Consider the following 20,458-nt stretch of genomic DNA (forward strand, 5'->3'; position numbering starts at 1 on the left):
ATAAATTAAAACGGGTCAATAATACCCTATTTAAATCGATAATTTTTTTTGCTAGTCCCTATGCATTATGTTTTTATAAATTAAAACGGGTCAATAATACCCTATTTAAATCGAAAATACAAAACATAGGTCAAATGGCAAAAAAGATCCGGTATACTCGGTAGTAAAGATGATATGAGTGTTACATTTTCGCACTAAATATAAGTTGTTATTTCTCCTCGGATACAAATTACCGAGTATTATTTTTCTTTTATAGTATGAAACTACAGATTATGTAATGAGAAGGATTATTATTTTTGGTCTAAACCATCCGGTAATCCGAACCACATTGGGCCGACTAATCCGGATTTCGGGACCTGTCCAAGAATCACGGTATTTAAATACCTCCCAATCGCAGTTGTGGAGGATCGATCCGTAGACCTTCCTACCAAGCGCAGACCCATACTACCACTGCGCCAACCAACAATCTCAGTTTATGACTAAAACAAAAAATGGAGATACCGTACCACACCAGCACTCGTCCACTCCAGCCAATCGTAATTTTTTTTTCCCATATCTCAAATTCTCAAATTCTCAAATTCTCAAACCCTAATTAAGCAATCAATTTCATTCTCATCATTCTGCTACTGCTTTTTCTCATTAATTATATGATTACTTAGTTGTTTAATTGATTTTTATACTAATTTGATGAATTGAATTGTTTACATTGTTCATGCATGTTCAATTTATGAGATTGTAACTTATGATTGTTCAAAAATTTAACAGAGCGCTTGAAGGAGCTGAATCAACAATGTTGCTAGCTTGAAGTAGCTTCTGGAATGTGTGCAAGTGTTGTCGTAAATCGTAATGATCGATTTGGTTCCGAAATACTGACTTCCCAGAATGCAGATTAAGGTAATTTTTCATTCGAATTATCTTCAATTTCTATGTTTCTGTTTGTTATGTTTCTGTTTTACACATGGAACTATGAAAATTCCTTTAATAATTGTGTTTTCTCTCGCCTGCAATAGTCTTTGTGCTTTTCTTTATCATTTGTTTATCGGAACTATGAAAATTTCTTTCATGGCGTGTTTTGTCGTGAAAAGCCGTCTTCCCTTGCCTTGCCTGCAATAGTCGCTTTCGAGTTCGTAGCCAAGGTAGCATGAACACTCCTCCTAACTAGCCGTCCCGTGTCCGACGCCGTGTCGGACACCTGGACACCCGACACTCATTGAACACACGCTTAAACATGTTATAGTTTACAACAAAGAATAAAATGTCAAAAGAGATTAATTAGAAGGTGAGTTTGGGTGGGAAATGAGAATTAGTTATAGTCAAGGTCAAATTAAACTCTCAAATTTAATAACAAATACTTTACAAAATTAAAATCATAAATTATTCAAATTTAATATCAAAATTAAATTTAATTAGTGTGTCCCATATCTTAAATTTCATGGATGTCGTCTGAAAAAGAGAAATACACCCTAGAATTAGAAAAAAGCACATAGGGATATCATGACGAATATTTCTAAATTCATTTACCTGAGTTTTGAACTCAAAAAATTACTCCCTTTGTCCCGGTCATTTGTTGTCCTTTTTCATTTTGGGGTGTCTCAATCATTTGTTGTCCTTTCTATTTTAGGAATGAATTTGATGAGTAATTTGATCATTCACACTCAATTTATTGCATTTGTCATTTAGTAATTGGTCATCTCCCCTTTTCTTGGTACTTGTGCCAAAACCAATGAATGACAAATGTCCGGGATGGAGGGAGTAAAATTTAATTATAAACGTTAAAGAGTTCAGAGAACAAAAATAAGTAAACTCGGTTGCTAAAAGGTCTGAGATAATAAATGAGGTGCATTTTCCCGTAAAATTCAATTATCGTTTCTGATAAATGCATCACATTGAACCCACCAAAGTTTTTTCCCCAATTTCCAGCAACTAAATCTAGTACTTGTCCATAAATCTGAAAATGAAGAAATCGCAGATGATCTTGTCTTTCATTATTATGTATTGCCTTACTGTGCCTTGTGATATGTTATTCCTGCCAATTTAATTTCAACAATTTTGCTCCTATTTTATATGATTGCCCAACCTCCTAAATCCCCTCTTCCCTTTAATTTTATCCCTAATTCATTGTCTCATTTTCTAATTTAGTAAAGAGTAACTGTGTTCATATGTACACCATCCGTTTTAATCATTTATTTATCTTTTATATTCTTTGTAAACGTATTTTAATCAATTGTAAACTAGTAATTGAGACAAAGACGGTAATATTTAGAGATTTTCCGGGTTTGTTTCTAATCAAACAATGCTAAATTCATGTAGGACACTGTTGTCCAATTTTATCGAGGCGGTTTAATAGTCAGTGACATTCACCTCTCATATCCGAGAGGATGAAATAGGTTCCTTTCTATTAGAGGATTATATGTAGGCGTGTTTCATCGTTGAACCAGTCAAATAACTAGTAAGTGGCTGGATGGAATAATAATAGGAGTGAGGGGAGCTTGAGCAATGAGCACCACATATTTTGTATCCCTCTTTCCTTGTTTTCTCATTCTATCATATTTCATTTTCTTGCTCCTATTCCATATTCAATCTGTCTCATTGTAAACGGACACTATCTGTCTAAAGCTGTAGACGAATAGTGATCCTCTCACAAAATGCAAGTGGGAGGGCAAGTGGGTATCCATTTCCCACCCACTTGCCCTATCCACTTTCATTTTGTGAGAGAGACACTATCCGTCTACACCTTTAGATGGATATTGTCCGTCTAAATTGAGAATTTGTGTTCCATATTTTGTATGATCGTTTATTTGTATATGGAGTTTAAATTCTGTACGTGACATTGTACTATATTTTTTTCTGATCGAAAATTGTGTTTACTTTAGTTCCCGCTGATTAGTTAACTTTTGAAAAATGTTGGATGTGATTAAGGGCGGCCTTGTTCTTTTGAACTTATTGTACCTAAACTAAATTGTACTAGTATTAAACTGAAGAACCTAAAAGTTGCTATTAATGATAAAATGGATACTAGCATAATGAATATTACTCACAAAAAAACGAGTTCTTGTTGGTTTTAGGAAGGATATAAAAACACATAAGGGGCTAACAAAGAAATGATCTTTCAATAACTTATTGTATGACGGCATCATACTATTGTGTTGATAGTGCAATTGTTCATAGTTTCATACATTGGAGTGACTGAGGCACTTTCTAGGAACACAAATTCTTGTTTGTGACGGACGCTATCCGTCAAAAAACAAGAAGGCAACCATTTTACCTCATAAAAATCTCCACTTTTTTCTCTCTCTCGCAACATTATTCATGTGGTCCCCTTTCTCCACTAACCGTTTTTTTGCTACCATTTTATCTCACAAAATATCCGCCACAAATCATGAATAGTAGCAAAATCGCGAGGAGACCAATTGTTCTTGGAAATGCAGTGGTCCATTATTAGTCAACAACTCACTCTATTACTTGCTTTTTTGTTATAAATCACTTGCTTTTTCATCCTGCTACTCATTCTATCACATCATTTTCTCTACCAATCTCTCTTTTAACTCTGCAAAACCATGGCTGATTTAGGAGCACTGGTTACTATTGCCGAAAAGGTCTTTCAACTTTTACAATCTCCGATCCTCAAAGGTATGAACAACTGGGAATCCGATCTTGAAAAACTGAACAAGTCTGTCTCCTTTATCAAGAACATGCTCCTGGATGCGGATACAAAACCCGAGCTCTCCCATGGAGAACAGGGCTGGGTTGAGGAAGTCAAAGAAGTGCTTTACGAAGCTGATGATCTCTTTGATGAAGTTATCACTATCGCTAAGCAGAAGGAACAACTCAATATTGGTGCCAAGTTCTCCAAGAAGGTCTTACATAAGGTGAGTCGTTTCTTTTCTTCTAAGAATCATATTCTTCTTAGTTATAAAACTTCTCAAGAGGTTAAAAACATCCAGCAAAAGTTGGGTGCTATAGCTAGGGATCATGGTAGATATGAATTTAAGGTTGACACTCAGGCAACTTTGAATAGGAAAGAGGAAACTTGTTCCTTTTTAAACGAAACCCATGAGGATATTATTGGAAGAGAGTATGACGTGAAGGTTGTTGTAGACATGCTGCTTGATCCTAATGTGGAGGAAAATGTTGGGTTTGTTGTTGTTGTGGGAATCGGAGGGTTGGGGAAAACCACTCTTGCTCGACTTGTGTATAATCACGATTTGGTCGGAGGTAGGTTTGAGAAGAAGTTATGGACATGTGTCTCCGACCAAGATGGAAAAGGATTGGATGTGAAAGCAATTTTAGCTAACATAATAGAATCATCAACAAATGAAAAGCCTAGTAATGTCTCCACTATGCAATCCATACAAGAAAAACTTCAAGAAGAATTGAAAAATAAGGTATACTTGCTTATATTAGACGATGTATGGACTGAAGACCCTAATGAGTGGAGTAAGCTTAGCAGATATTTGACAATTGGTGGTAGGGGAAGCAGAGTTGTCATTACTACCCGTTCTGAGAAGACAGCTGAAATGGTATTAGGAAAAGCTTCTCACTCTAAAGTGTATATGTTAAAAGGTTTGTCTGATGAGAATTCGTGGCGTTTGTTTGTTCTAACGGCATTCGAACGAGAATCAAATGAAGCAATTGACACTAAATTGACGACGATTGGTGCAAAAATTGTTGAAAAATGCTCAAATGTCCCCCTTGCTATAAAAGTTCTAGGATCTCTTTTATATGGTCAAACACATAGATGGGAATCATTTGAAAGAAACCGACTACCTCAAATTGAAACGACCAAAAATCCCATTATGTCTATCTTAAAGCTAAGTTACAGCAATCTCGAACCTTCGATGAAAAATTGTTTCAGGTATTGTGCTTTATTCCCTAAGGATTTTGTAATGAACAAACGAGAGTTGATTCATCTTTGGATGGCACAAGGATTTATTGGTGATAGCGAGGACTGTTTTTTAGTCTTGCTAAAACGCTGTTTTTTTCAAGATGTGGAAAGAAATGTCTTAGGTGATGTCGAATCATTTACAATGCATGATTTAATGCACGATCTTGCACTAGAAGTTGCAGGGGATGAGATTATTGTGGCAAATGGTCCGCCAAATAACTTAAGCAAAAAGGTTCGCCATTTATTTTTTGATGGGAAAGAATGCACAAAAAGCTCATTCCATGAAATAAATATTCGTACATGTTATATGGTTGGACTGGTCTACTCGGACGTGGTGAAAACTCTTGTAGCTAATTGGCGTTTCCTTAGAACGTTACGCTTATGTGTGCGAGATGCTGAAAATTTGCCAGAGTCAATTGGTGATTTGTTACACTTAAGATATCTGGATCTCACTGATAATAGGCGCCTAAAGTCCCTCCCAATTTCAATTTCAAAATTATATAATTTGCAGAGTTTGATTTTGAAGGGCTGTTGTAGCTTGCAAGAATGGCCAAAAGAATTTTGCAAATTGATCAATCTTAGGCTCTTGGATATACGTGATTGTTGGCAGTTGACTTGTATGCCTTTGGGCATTGACCAGCTGACTAATTTGCATGACCTAACCGTCTTTAAAGTTGGTAATGCAAATTCAATTGGGAAGCCATCTGGAGGACAATTGAAGGACTTAAATTCACTTCTCAATTTAAGGGGTGAGCTTGATATCGGGTTCCGTGACAATCCTTCAAGTGATAGTGAAAATATATGGGAAGGCGGTTATTTGGAGCACATTAAGAATCTAAAGGTGGTAAGGATAGATTTTCCATACATACCTGGTGAAACCATTTATGAGGCTCTGATTGAGAAGCTGCAGCCAAATCAAAATCTCATGCGGTTGTCGTTGTCCGGATATAATGGTACTGAAATTCCAAGGTGGGGAAGAGCACATGATGACTGGGCAATTATTCTTCCTAATCTTGTACAAATTGAGCTTAGTAGTTGTGATAGGTTGGATGGAATCCCATTGTTGAGTAATTTGAAGCATCTGAAATCCTTGTCTCTTCTCCAATTAAATAATTTGGAGTACATGGAGATTAGTTATGGGTCAAAGGATTTACCATTTTTCCCATCCCTTGAGTTTCTCAGTTTGTGTATTGGAAAGGCTGAAAGGATGGTGGGGAGGGGTTGTTGACGGAGATAGAAGTAGCAGCATGTCGCCTTGGCACCCAAAATGTTTTCCTCGTCTCTCGCAATTAGTAATCAAATTGTGCCCCAAATTGACATCTCTTCCTCCTTGTCCGAGCCTAGAATCTCTAGAGGTGATGTGCAGCAACAAGGCGTTGCGGATATTACCAGGTGAAGGACCTGCAAACTTAGATCACAAATTATGGGTAAAAGAAATAGACAGTGTCGGTTATCTCACTACACTACCTGCCTTCCGCGTTACTCAGGTCATGATTCGGGACGATGAGGAACTAAAGAGGTTATCGGAAATTGAGGAGGTATTCATCAAGAGCTCTTCTTCCTTAAGAAGCCTTGAGATTGAGACGTGCGAAAGACTAACAAGTATTTCAGGAGCGCTAGAACATCTCACTGCCTTGGAGTCATTATCACTGATAGATCTCCCTACTTTAGTGGACGACCCTGATGACATGCCATGGAGATCCCTTTGTCACAATCTCCGTTCCCTTAAGTTGAAGTCACTCCGCACGTGGCAAAATTTGCCGACAGGGATAAAGCACTTGACTTCCCTTCAAGAGCTCTCCATTGAAAATTGTTCTTGGTTGGAAAGACTACCGGAATGGATAAGCTGTTTATCGTCACTTCATTCCCTCACGTTGGATAATTGCCCCCGCCTCAATTCACTAGGCATAATTCAAACCATCAATTCTCTTCATTTACTTGATATCCGTTACTGTCCAGAACTAACTGAAGCATGTAAAGAACCAAATGGCAAGGAGTGGCCCAATATTCGACACATACTTCATATCTTCATCGACGATTTTGGAGAATAAATAAGGTAATCTTCATGTGGATATTTGCCCCTCACTGATTAAGCAATCATCTTATTTATGTATTCGTCACCGCTTTAGAGACACACTAATTTGAATAATGCTGAAGAGTTTATGTCATGACCCTTTTTTATCACAAAATTACGTTCTATAAATGCATATCATGATTTTCACAAGTGTGGGTAATGCTAAAAGTCGAAACAATTCTCTCTATTCATTAAACTTTATAAAATTAAAGACGACAACGATGACGTCGCTAGATTTTTCTAAAATTATTTCTACAACTACAAGCTTACAATCTCCTTATGTCACAGGATAAAAAAAGCAGAATCTTAAGGCTCATTCCTAAGTGGCCAGTGAAGTTGTTGATCATCTCTTTAATCCCTTGATTGTATGTGGATATAATGGTAGTGAAATTCCAAGGTGGGGAAGAGCAGAGAATGACTGGGCAATTATTCTTCCTAATCTTGTCAACATTAAGCTTCAGTGGTGTGATAGGTTGAACGGTATCCCATTGTTGAGTAACTAGTATAGACCCCGTGCTACAGCACGGTAACTTTTAGATATAATTGCTAGATATGTTTGCATTTAGAATATTAGTTTCAACTCATTTTCAGTTTCTTAGGGATCATATTGATAAAATTTTACTATTAAAATAAATAAAATAGGAAAGTCGACACTTTTAATCCGAATAAATTAATGAATTTTACTTGAATTACTTTGTCAACTTTATTCAAAAAATAAATATTATACTCCCTCCAATCTTATTTAATGTTCCGCTTTCCCTTTTCATCTACTTTTCTATTGTTCCCTCTTTCCCCATTTGGTATGTTTTTGGGCTGTAAAATTACAACACTGTCCTGGTTAGTTTTTGGTATTTACTGAAATTGCCATCTACTTGGCCCACACTTACTTTACTTAACCCAGCCCAATTATCCCATCCCAACCCTAATCTGTGTATGCTAATCAACCCAGCCCATCACTAACCCTAATTAACCTATAATCCCTCCCGCCCTTTTATCTCTCCAGAATATTCTAGGAAACCCTAAATCTCTCCCTAAATCAATCCCTCACTCACCTTATCTCTTCAGCCGTCTTGATCTTCATCTCTTCATACACTCTCATCTCACTCACCTTATCTCTTCAGCCGTCTTGATCTTCATCTCTTCATACACTCTCATTTTCATATTCCTTCATGTATCTCCCAGATCTTCAATTTCCTATGAAACCCTAAATCTCTCCCTAAATCAATCCCTCATTCAACTTCTCTCTTCCGCCGTCTTCATCTTCATCTCTTCAAACATTCTGAGACTCGCCCCATCTTTAGTCTTCAACCATACTTACTTCTGATCTCTTAATCACTTATATCTCTCCGTATATGGCTTGTTTTGCGTTGTACGACTATGAAGATGCACTCAAATGTTCAGATCTTGTTTTCGAAGATGCGCCTTGTTTATTTAACATGTTGAGTGTTGATGAACCAGAAATTGGTACTGATTTTGAAGATGTGGAGATTGTTAATACTGATTTTGAAGATGTGGAGGTTGAGGAGGTTGAAGCTAAGGTTGAGGATGAGTCAATGATGAAAGACTCAATCTGCAGCGTCGCTGAATCGCCTGATCTTCCATATTCTGTAATTGTTCCTGATTCTTTGGGGGATCTTGACACTTTTGTGCCTGAAACGTGTCCTGATTTCATGGAGTTTGATGCAAGGATGGAGGAACTTGATCGTGAGGCTAACAGAAGGATATTAGCGGCAGAGGAGAGAAGAAAGAGGGTTGAGGCCAAGCGTGAGACTCCTGAACATAAACGGTGGTTCATTGAGGAAATCTCCAAATATTTTCCTGCTTTTAAAATTCTTCTGGAAGATCTAGGGAGGTCGATTTCTATTCTTAATTTTTTTTTCTTATTTTACGATTTTTGTTTAACTGACGATGAATTGCATGCATTAGATGGGGTTTTAAAAAGTCCAATGATACTGTTTTTGAGGGCTTATTTCTGATTGCATGCATTACGCCACCATGTTCTATGAATATGATGAGGCTATGCATGCGATCGGGATCAAGTTTTGTTGTTTTTTAAATCGCTCTCTAAAATCTAGTTGTACGCCAAGTTGTCCATTAAATAAACTGCACCAACATCATAATTAAATGTGCAAAGTTCATACATATAGTTAATTAAAATGCAAAATATTTGACTGATATTGATCTTTTTAAGTTTCATTGTTTTCTTGATCTTCAACATCTTTGTTATAATGATCTACAAAGTGTTGTTTCCTTGATCTTCAAAATGTTGTAGTTGTGGTTTGGTTGGTTGTTGTACTACATAACATAACTTTTCCACAAAATGAGTACAACAATCAACCAAAACTAATGATGGTTGGTGTCTTACCTTCACAAAAATCTGGTTTGATGCTTGCATAATTGTTAGTTTCACTGTTGTGAACCTAACATTACTGAATCTATCAGTTCAGTAATTTGACTAATCTGACTTTCATCCCCTACATTTTGAACATACCTAATGCAATCCTTCACCACATTGATGTCTGCCTGTAAATACTGAGGTAGTCTTCCTTCTTTTGCTAACTTGGACTTGTGCATATGTGGTATCTTGTACTTATTGTGTCCTCTGAGTTGTAACACCTCTAACATACAACCCTGCATAGTAATGAACACATAATTTAGTTTTATTACTTCAAGATTATTGAATCTTTGTTATTATTGCTCCCACCTTTGATTCATCTAACTTGTAAGAATTCTTGAGTGTCTTGATGGTTGAATGGCCCTAAAGAACCCCAAATCCAATACATTCAGATCTGGTGAATTTGGGGGTTGTTGAACTAGTTGTATATTCCACCCATCGAGCTTGTCACTTTGCTCTAAAATCGCATCCGAATTGTTGATATGGGGACGTGCATTATCTTGTTGGATGTAAATAGTTTTGCTTGCATTTTTCGGCCATTTCCTCTTGATTTCAAAGACCTTACCTAGTAGCATATCCTTCACCACTTGTTTAGTGATTGATTCTATAGGTTTGGTCTCCATTGTTCCTACAACCCTATTCTTTGAATTTCTTTTGGCTGGTTCCAAATAAACAAATGGCCATATCCCAATCTTTCCATCAAAAATAACATCATTATTTTCTGAATATTGTGGTCTCCCAACAGCACACATGAACATGATTTTACCTATGAATGTTTTTGACTGAACACTTCTATAAGGATCTGGTTCAGTTTGAGATAAGTAAAACCTTTGACCATCTTTAGTTATGTAAAACCATTTTTCATCAATGTGTATAACATTACTTTGATCTTTGAACATGACTTTACTGCATATATCATCATAGTATAACTGTGACATACTGAAAATTAACCTACAAAGTTTGTTTTTATCTGTCAAACCTGGTTTTAATGCATTGGTATCAGTCTTGATCACTTTGTCAGTTACCCATTTGGACACCATTGATTGGCTACATTGCATAGCAGCAGCAACCCTTGCTTGTGTGGTTTTTTGTTCGAGATCAAGGCTTTTGAACTTTGCATCATCAAACACAAGCCTTGGTTTACACTTCTTTCCCTTTAACTTGCTGATGACATTGATAACTTCTCCTGCATCTCTTTGTTGTTTTGCTTTATTCCATAAATTAGTGATTGCTTTTCTTGTAACTCCAATTGTAGAGCAACCTCTAACATTGACCCCCTTGCTGGTTTACCATTTTTGCACTTCTCAAGTAGAATCTGAATTATCTTTTGTCTCTCTAAGTTAGTCAAATTTCTGGTTTTATACATTTGTGCATTAAATGGGTTTTGGCTGTTTGCTTATAAATGGTGATTGTATTTATTGTTTTGGGATGATTTTGTTTGTTTTCTTGTAAATGATCAGCTTGAAATAGTAACTCTTCTATATATAGTTGTTGTAAATTGCATTTTTGAACTTTGCACAAATTAATGGATGATGTTGGCACAATTATTTAAAAGAGCTGAAAATTTCAAACTGGCGCAAAACTGAAATTTTGGTGCCAAATTTGAAATTAATGTTCCACTTGTGTGTCCTCTTGATATACATATGCAGTTCTGATTAACATTGCTGCCAAGAAATGAAGAAATACCCCAAATGCAAATATGAAGTTAAAACATTTTGTACTTTTTAGATTTTAATTTGTAATTTATGGGTTGTAATTTCAGATTTTATTTTTAAACTAAGGGTTTGTAATTTCAGATTTTAATTTCTATTGTAAGGCTATGTAATTTGAGTTTGGGTATGTAATTGGAAATGTATGAAGAAAGGGAGAAAACCTGATGAATGAATGTATGATACCTTTTCAATGCAAAAAATGTTGGCCCACGTGATTACAGTTTGGGAGGGAAAGCTTTACTTGTTATTATGATTTGTTTACACTAATTAATCAAAGCCTAAGTTGGCCCACATGATTAATATTTGCCCTCAATGTGTACCTTATATTCTTTCTTTAATGTTCTCCTTAATTCTTGAGCCAAAAAGAAAAGGGAACATTAAATGAAATTGGAGGGAGTATTATTATGTTCACTAAAGGCATAAATCTCGTGAAATTTATATCCTCGGATCAAATATGTATTAACTGATGAAGGATGATTGTTCCGGGTGTAAATCCAGAGCAGATGTTTGATACCACTCGTAGCTAGTAGAATGATGTCCTTGCTAGAATCCTTCCTGCGGTCTCCTGAAACGATGAACAAACTGAGGGCTCGGCTTTGGCCGAGCGTACTCACTCCGACGCTCAAGTCAGTAAACTTAGAGAGGTAAGTCGTTGTTACTTGGCTAAGAGTGTATCGTAGAGAGATAAGGAAGATATTACCAGATGAATAGTGGTTATTAGGTCAATTTGTGGATCCTTTCCTCAATGAAGGTTGAGGAGTATTTATAGGCATTCACCTTTTGTCACGTAGTGGCCAAGTGGCCAAGTGGCTCATTAGGTGGAAAGACCGTTTTACCCTCGGCCGATGGACCTGAGGAGGCTAGCCGAGGGTCTTGGATATGAGTACGCGGATATGCGTCCCGGCCAGCTAGTTATGTCCGGCCGAGACCCAGTGTGACAGCCGATGGATTGTGTCGGCTAAATTTTAGTCGTCTAAGTCGTTGATTTTGCTATGGATACCCTTGACCTTGCTCGATATGTTGACTTGGTGGTCGGTGCGAGAATATGCCCCATCAATTTGCCCCCAGCGTAGTCTATGCCGTGGCATGGGCTCCGATGTATGTTGAGCGTATATTCTGCGCAAGTATTTTGCAAAAATTTTTGCGTCGGCTTTTTCGATGCATCGGCTTGATCATTCGTAGGCCTACTATATCCCCCTTCCATATGGATGCGTAAAGGGTATCCGATGTGGGAAAGAATGATGATGCCGCCGAGACCAGTGTGAGTGCGGTTATTTCGATTGCCCCGGCCGTGCTTCATGGGTTGGTCGATCGTGTGGCGGCGGAGAGCGGTAACTTAGGAATTTTTCGAGGGAGATGAACAGGCGGAGAGATGTGAATGGGCGTGTTGAATACGCTTGGTAATCGTAGTATTGATTGACATTCAATGTTGCAACGATTGACATTCCATGGTTGCATGTCCGACACGTGTTTGCTTGCGATTGGTTGACGCTTCATGGGTGTGCCCTGATTGGTCCTTCTTTATGGGCTTTTTCCTATAAATAGGCGCGTTATTCCGTGATTTTGGCCATTACTTTCATTTCCTCAAATTTTGAAAATTTTCTCCCAAAATCTTCATCTCTCTAAACTTTCAGGGGCTTTCTTTTCTTCAAATTCTCGATCTTCGATCCGTGAGTGTTTTTCTCTCGAGGTAAACAAACAAATTTTCTCTTATTTCGCTAGTAATTTGTTGTGAACATGTCTTCTCGCGATCGGGACCGGTGCTTCTGCGCCGGGGGTTCTCGCCGCGTTTTGAGGAGGAGGGGATACTAGATGCCGTCCCGTTAAGACATCGGGGCCCTAGGTCCCCTTCTCCCGTAGCTGATTTGCCCCTCGTGGAGGAGTTGGAGGATGAGGATGATGTTGATGTTGTTAATGATGACGGTGATGAGAGGGCTCCTGTTGGTGGTGGAAGGACGACCATCTCGGATCATGGCGAGGCTTGCACGACTGGCCTCGACCGTGTGTTTACAAATAAATTCGCAAGCAGCTCCGGAGAGACTCTTTTCGGAGATCATTTCTTCTTCGGTGAGGGGTATAAAATTGTTATCCCTAAGGAGGGTCGGGCGGTCTGCTTTGTCCTCCCCGGTCATATCGGCGTACATATTAGGCATCCGGAGTTTGGGCTCGGTTCCCTTTGAATGAACACGTCATGGCCATTGTCAAAGCTATGAACGTCGCCGTGGCCCAACTGCATCCGTTGGCCATGAGGACGATAGTCAGCTTTGTATGGACCTGTCTGTTTCGGGGGGAGGTTCCATCAGTTAACTTGTTTCGTCGCCTCCATAGCCTTCGGCCGTCAAAATCTGGCAAAGTGGGGTGGTACGGCGTACGAGACGGAACCAGGCTATGTCACCGTGAACAAGCTTACCTCTTGCAAGGATGGGGGGGCGATGGGTGTACGTCCGAGTCGGAGGACTACCCATTGCCTCGGTCTTTCCGAACCCCGTTTACTTACGGTGTGAGACCCGAGAGGAGTACGAGAGACACGTCACCCAGGGTAGCAAGGTTAAGATGGACGCTTCATTCGTCCCTCTTACCTCGGATGAGGAGCGGGCAATGCGGCTATTTGATCCGAGGAGGGTTGGTCGCCCCGACTCAGATTATTCTTGAGGATGAGTGTTATGCCGCGTCGGCCTCATACCGCCCTCACCTGGGGTGAGTGGGGTCGGTGTGAGGCCCACCTTTGCTTGTTGTGCCCCTTTCTTTGAGCTTTGTTTTCTTTCCTTTATGTAACCCTTGTTTTGATTTCTTGCAGATCGGTTTGGGCGGGATCTGTCTGAGAAGGACTTGAAGAGGCTAGGGCTTGATAAAGACGGGAAGGTTGTTACCCTAAGCATCCTACGGCCGATTCGAAAGATCGCAGGCTAGCTCCCAACGAAATCATGGAGAAACAGACGAGGGGGTTAGATCGGGAGACGGCCAGGTCACGGGTTCTTGGGGGCGTGCCGAAAAGATCGAAGAAGGCAGCGTCCAAATCGGCGGCGGTATCAACGCCAACTCCCTCTTCTACCCCGGTGGTCCAAAAGGATCATGTGGAGGTGATCAACATTACCGAGGAGGAGGCGACCGTTGCTAAGGTCCCTTCTCCGAAGAAAAGGAAAGACCCACCGTCCGCCTCCACCGCCGCCGGGAGAATCTGCCTCCACCGACCCTCCAAAAAGAGGGTCCAAAGCGGTACGGATCTAACTGCGATTCGGATTTAGCCGGTTCATTGGACGTTCGATGACAGACTTTTTCGATGTGTCCATGCACGGTGACATGGATGCTCTGTGTAAATTTTTTGTAGATCCATCATCGGCGGCGGCGTTCTCACCGAACGTCAAGCGGGGAAGCGACTGAGAAGGCGATCGAGAAGGCGGGGTGACAGAATGTCACCGTTGACTCCACACCCCTGAAGGCTACTCCTCCGAACTCGTGGCGGAGGGTGAGAGAATATACAAGAGTTTGGGGAAATGGAGCCGTCTAGCCGCCTCCCTCATCATGGAGCAGGAAAAAGCCGCGAGCAACTGGGCCACCGATTGCAAAGCTCAAGCTTGATATCTCTGCTGCGAAAGGGGAAGCCGGGAAGGCTAAGCGCGATCTCGGTCTTTGCCGAGAAGCGTGTGGAGGAGGTTGAGAGGTGCTGAAGGCCGAGAGGGCCAAAGTTGAGGAGGCGATGGTGCCACGGCCGAGATGATGGCGGAGCGGGATAGGTATAAGGAAACCTACGACGTTGTGGTTGCCAAGAGGGATGAGTGGGAGGATCATCCGGAAGCGGGCGGAGGTGCTCGGGGACACACAGGCTATCCTTGCTCAAAAGGAGAAGGATATTGACATGCTTCAAGGTGATCTCCTCCCTAAAATGTGCGCCCATTCCGGGACCGGCCGAGGGGGCAAGGAGGCAATAAGAAAGCTCGTGGAGGCGGGCTCTATCCCCGATGGCTTCCCGTGGGATAAGTATGACCATCTCCTCGATGAGATGGCCGAGGTGCGGAAACAGTGGGCCGCCGAGAAGGAGGAGCGGCGAAGGAGGAGCGCTAAGGCGGCTGTGAGGCAAAGGAGGCCGAGAAGGAGATCGAGAATGTCGGGCCCTCCTTTGGGCCGGTCATCAGAGACGCCGCTTGCCTCGATGGAGGGGCAGCATGAGGCATAGGGAGACGGGCGGTCGTCACCGGACTCACCGGCGTCTCGGATAGCCTTAGCTGTTCGGGGCCAACTATTGAGCCTTTCCTCCCGCCATCTTTTGGCGCTTCAATTGATATGCTTGTAATCTTTTGCTTTTCTTTTTCCTTGTTTGTAAACAAAACAACTTTCTTGGTAGGTTGTGTTTAGGCTTGCCCTTATGGGGACGGCCGTCGTCTGTATTCTTCTCTTAACTTTTTTTTTTTTTTTTTTTTTTTTTTTTTTTTTAACAAAGTTTATCCTTTCGGCCTCTGGCTTGGCCGAGGCATTGATCTACCACCTTTGTTTGTCCTTTTGCGTTTATTAATTGAGTGCCTTCGTTTTTGCCCTTGGTATGGCCGAGGCGGTTTGAATGCACATCTCAACTGAGTAACGTCTTTTATGTCTTCGACCGATCGTCCTTGTCGCCTTGCCAATTGCCAAGGTAACGGGGTTATGGCTCGGCAGCAATTCTTCTAGCGTACGGGTCATTGTGTCCCCGTCGCTCTCGGCCAATTGCCAAGGTAACGGGGTTATGGCTCGGCAACAATTCTTCTAGCGTATCGGTCATTGTGTCCCCGTCGCTCTCGGCCAATTGCCAAGGTAACGGGGTTATGGCTCGGCACAAAGCAATTCTTCTAGCGCACGGTCATTGTGTCCCCGTCGCTCTCGGCCAATTGCCAAGGTAACGGGGTTATGGCTCGGCAACAATTCTTCTAGCGTGCCGGTCATTGTGTCCCCGTCGCTCTCGGCCAATTGCCAAGGTAACGGGGTTATGGCTCAAGAAGCAATTCTTCTAGCGTCACGGTCATTTGTGTCCCCGTCGCTCTCGGCCAATTGCCAAGGTAACGGGGTTATGGCTCGCAGAAGAATTCTTCTAGCGTCACGGTCATTGTGTCCCCGTCGCTCTCGGCCAATTGCCAAGGTAACGGGGTTATGGCTCAAGCAAAGAATTCTTCTAGCGTACGGTCATTGTGTCCCCGTCGCTCGGCCAATTGCCAAGGTAACGGGGTTATGGCTCGCGGCAATTCTTCTATTTGGGTGGCAAACTACGGAGGGGACAAGCAGTTGGATGGAAAAACTTGGTTGTTTCTTTATTTGAGATCACGCGTTGGGGTGTCCACATTGGGTTTTGACACCTCCGCCGCTACACAAAGTACTTTCTCAAGTTGTCGGTGTTCCAATGGCTCATCAAAGGCACACCCTCCATATCATCGTCGGCCGGTATGTACCCGGCCTCATTTCTTCAACCACCTTGTAGGGACCCTCCCGATTGGCCGTCGGTTTTGCCGTGTGAATATTTCCTTTGTTGGTGGCGGCCGACTTTCTTAGGACTAGGTCTCCTACTTTTAAGTCCCTTTTGTGGACTCTTCGGTTGTAGGCTCTTCTCATACGATTTTGGTATCTTTTGCCAAATTGAGGCGTGTTGTATCCCGGCTTTCTTCGACCGGATCTAGGGAGGCTTTAAGGCCTTCCTCATTTTCGACAGGGTTAAAGGTAGTCTGTTTCGAATGTTGGCACCGTCGCCTCAATCGGTAGGATCGCTTCGGATCCATAGACTAAGTGGAAAGGGGAGTACCCCGTTGCTTCTTTCTCCGTGGTTCGTAGGGACCATAGGGACGCCGGTAGTTCGTCGGCCCACCTTCCTTTAAGGTCTTCCACTGTCTTCTTCAAACCGTTGAGGATCGTTTTATTGGTCGCCTCACCGTCCGTTGCTCTGTGGGTGGCGGACGGAGGAGTATGCGTACTTGATGCCAAGCTCTTCTAACCGATTCATTATCAGTCACTCCAAAATTCTCGGCCGTGGTCGAACACCATGACTTGGGGCAATCCGAAACGGGTTATAACATTTTCCCAGATTACCTTTCTGACGGCCGCTGTGGTCTTCGCCGGTACCGCTGATTTGGACTTCCTCTCCGACTCTCATGAGTCGGACTTCGCTGGTTCCCCCGGGGTGTGCCTCGTCGGTGTTGCGGCGACGCTGTCCTCTCCCGAGTGCGAGATGGACTTATGTTTACCACGACCACCTTGGGCTCCTCCGGCGTCTTGATATGGTCTGCTTCTCCCGGTGCTCCGTTCAAGTTTCTTGGAGTCACGTTAAGGCCCCTGTTCTCTGGGACGGCCGCCGCTTGTGTTGGTGTACTGTGTGAGTGGTGTACTCCGATCAGGTCTAGGAGTGTCTTCGGTTTTCGCTATGTCAACCAATTGTCCCATGATGGTGACCTGGTTGATGGGCGGCGGTGTGTCCGGTAATGTCGGCATTCCGAATTCCGGTTGGATTATTCCGCCGGTGGAGGTTTGCACTACTCCAGAATGGTGAAATGTATCATCTTGGTGTGGCTCGGTTTCGTCGGTCACGACTACTTGTTGCTTTGACATCTTAGCTTTTGGGGTGGGTTTTTTCTTGTGTTTTTGTTTTTGTTGTTTTGGGAATGAATGTGACTAGCTTTTAGTGTCTAATCCCCACAGACGGCGCCAATTGTTCCGGGTGTAAATCCAGAGCAGATGTTTGATACCACTCGTAGCTAGTAGAATGATGTCCTTGCTAGAATCCTTCCTGCGGTCTCCTGAAACGATGAACAAACTGAGGGCTCGGCTTTGGCCGAGCGTACTCACTCCGACGCTCAAGTCAGTAAACTTAGAGAGGTAAGTCGTTGTTACTTGGCTAAGAGTGTATCGTAGAGAGATAAGGAAGATATTACCAGATGAATAGTGGTTATTAGGTCAATTTGTGGATCCTTTCCTCAATGAAGGTTGAGGAGTATTTATAGGCATTCACCTTTTGTCACGTAGTGGCCAAGTGGCCAAGTGGCTCATTAGGTGGAAAGACCGTTTTACCCTCGGCCGATGGACCTGAGGAGGCTAGCCGAGGGTCTTGGATATGAGTACGCGGATATGCGTCCCGGCTGGCTAGTTGTCTGGCCGAGACCCAGGTGACAGGCCGATGGATTGTGTCGGCTAGGCTGTCTAAGTCGTTGATTTTGCTATGGATACCCTTGACCTTGCTCGATATGTTGACTTGGTCAGCGGTGCAGAATATGCCCCATCAATGATAATTATGGGGATGATTGCATAATAATTTTAATGCGTAATTATGGAGATTGTATAATTATATCCTAGTATCATAATATAGTGGGATGTACGTTTAACTACAATTTAGTGGGTTGTTATCCACTCATTCCAATTCCTAATGATTTAATATCCAAATAAATAGGCTCCATATGAGGATTATGCAATTTAGGCGAGAAAACTACTAAGGATTTTATTATCTTAGTAGTAAAAGGGAGAAGGGAGATTGATATGTTGTAAAGATTGCATAATATATTAGGGGTAAATGATATGATGTTATTTTTTCGGATTTTATCTCTGATAAATTGATATGAGATATTGTATATTGGGGGTAATTTATTGTGATTCGAGATATTGTGATTTGAGATTTTCGAAATAATATTGTCAGCATTGCATAATTTGTGGGGCATATTATAGTTTGTTTCCATATAGGATTATATAATTAGAAAAGTCAAAGCATCTACACACCCTGCAAAGTCTGCCCATAGGGATGGAGCACTTGACCTCCCTTGAAAACCTTTCTATTAGTTATTGTAGATCTTTGAAAGGTCTACCGGAATGGATAAGCAGCTTATCATCACTTCGTTCCCTCTTAATCGAATCTTGCTTTTACTTCAAATCATTAGGCACGATTCAAAACATCTCTTCCCTTCAGAAACTTGAGATTTGGTCCTCTCCACACCTAAAAGCAGCATGTCAGAATCAAAGCGGCACAGAGCGGCTCAAAATTTGACACATCCCTTACATCTCCATGTCCAACGGGTGAAATGATAATGCCATATTCTTTTCCATTTGATATTGGTCACCTCTTTGATTAATCCGTGTTACCTATTTTGTTTCGCTATGGCTACTACGCAGTTCTTGTACATTAATCTGTGTTTCTTTGTACCTTGTAAGTTGTAACCTCTTATTTTCGGGGTGTTGGTTTGAATATATAAATTGAAAACAAAAATAAGTTGAATTATCGGAGCCAGAGTACTACTGTCACTGTCTTTCGGTTATTAATCGGAATATTGATTTTTTAGTTGATGTTTACTCTGAAATAATTTCATGTAAAAATTCACCTAGTCACTCAATTTAGCTATCTTGTGTGTGCAAAAGCAATTCGATTCACTGGATGCTAATTTGTTTGGTTCGCCTTTCGGTTTGGTTCGGCTAACGCTGAACAATGTATAAATGGTTCGGTTAATGGTTATAACTTATAAGCAAGCACTCCAAAGTCATTAGAAGTTTTTGCTTAAATGGGGTTGAAACCCAAACTATTTAACAAAATAGGGCGGATTTCAAACTATTTACAAAAAATGGGTCCACGTCATCATTTCTTAATTTTTCAATTTTTTTCCGGATAAATTACAAATAACCACCATGTATTTACGTATTTTTACAAACAACCACCACGTATTTCTATTTTTACAAATAACCCCCACACTTTACCTTATACTCCCCAATTACCACCGTATATTTGAAACGATACTCGTTTTTCATATTTTTCGACTCGTTAATGAAAAATTTAAGCATAATACCCATATTACCCCACTTACTTACCTTCACTAACTTTACCCAAACATAACCCACTCCATATTCAATCACCTTTTCCCCAATTCCCCAAATCAATTTATACTTTCAAACCCTAAATCCCCAAATTGCCCAAATCAATTGACCATGATTACCCAACTCAATCGACTAGTCATTTACCTGCAAATAGTATAAGGTAAACTGATAAGAAGATTAACAACAGACATTGTGTCGCGTACAACATTGAATAAACATTGAATAAAGTGCCAATTTTTTTTATTTTTTTTGCAGTATAGTGAATAAGCAATCTTATGCCGATTGTGTAATTTTCATTAGTTTTATTAGATAATTGAGTGAGTGGTTTGAGGTAGAAAAGAATCTGTAACAAATGGCTTTTGGTTATTCTTTTAATCTCCAGAAATCTTTATGCTATACTATTTTTTGTTTTTGCAAATGATTGGTTGGGGGCATGTATATCGACCATTAGAACATTCAGATGTAGGAAAATGTTCATAGAATTTAACTTCTCATCCTTTTTCTACGATGGATGAATAAATTTGATTTGGGGGAATTAGTCAATTGAATTGGATCAACTGATTTGGGGATTTAGGATTTGAAAGTATGAA

The 20,458-nt window shown here is 41.0% G+C and overlaps 2 protein-coding genes across 3 annotated transcripts; one reads left to right on the forward strand and one right to left on the reverse strand.

Annotated features, from left to right (window-relative positions):
* Positions 1-447: 447 nt before the first annotated feature.
* LOC141648368 (putative disease resistance protein RGA1) lies at positions 448-7,539 on the forward strand. Of its 2 annotated transcripts, XM_074456959.1 has the most exons (4): positions 448-536; positions 766-894; positions 3,571-6,941; positions 7,248-7,539. In XM_074456959.1, the coding sequence occupies exon 3, from the start codon at positions 3,633-3,635 to the stop codon at positions 6,111-6,113; it is 2,481 nt and encodes an 826-aa protein (XP_074313060.1). In that variant the 5' UTR covers positions 448-536; positions 766-894; positions 3,571-3,632; the 3' UTR covers positions 6,114-6,941; positions 7,248-7,539. The 2 variants fall into 2 exon arrangements, with proteins under 2 accessions (XP_074313060.1, XP_074313059.1); XM_074456958.1 differs by lacking the exons at positions 448-536; positions 766-894 and having other exon boundaries at positions 3,420-6,941.
* Positions 7,540-9,365: 1,826 nt separating this feature from the next.
* Positions 9,366-20,059, reverse strand: LOC141649922 (uncharacterized). Its single transcript, XM_074458589.1, has 3 exons — positions 20,013-20,059; positions 9,741-10,635; positions 9,366-9,590 (listed from the first exon to the last, which is right to left on the reverse strand). Exons 1-3 carry the CDS (start codon positions 20,057-20,059, stop codon positions 9,366-9,368), a joined length of 1,167 nt encoding a protein of 388 aa, XP_074314690.1.
* Positions 20,060-20,458: the final 399 nt, after the last annotated feature.

The sequence above is a fragment of the Silene latifolia genome, chromosome 3 (genome assembly GCF_048544455.1).
Source record: "Silene latifolia isolate original U9 population chromosome 3, ASM4854445v1, whole genome shotgun sequence".
Lineage (NCBI taxonomy): Eukaryota > Viridiplantae > Streptophyta > Magnoliopsida > Caryophyllales > Caryophyllaceae > Silene > Silene latifolia.

Coding starts and splice junctions, on each gene's coding strand:
- LOC141648368 (XM_074456958.1), top strand. CDS start 3,558: ATGGCTGATTTAGGAGCACTGGTTACTATTGCCGAAAAGGTCTTTCAA.
- LOC141649922 (XM_074458589.1), bottom strand. CDS start 20,059: ATGTCTGTTGTTAATCTTCTTATCAGTTTACCTTATACTATTTGCAG. Junction 10,636..20,012: donor TTACCTTATACTATTTGCAG/GTAAATGACTAG, acceptor ATGGTAAACCAG/CAAGGGGGTCAATGTTAGAG. Junction 9,591..9,740: donor CAAATTCACCAGATCTGAAT/GTATTGGATTTG, acceptor ATTACTATGCAG/GGTTGTATGTTAGAGGTGTT.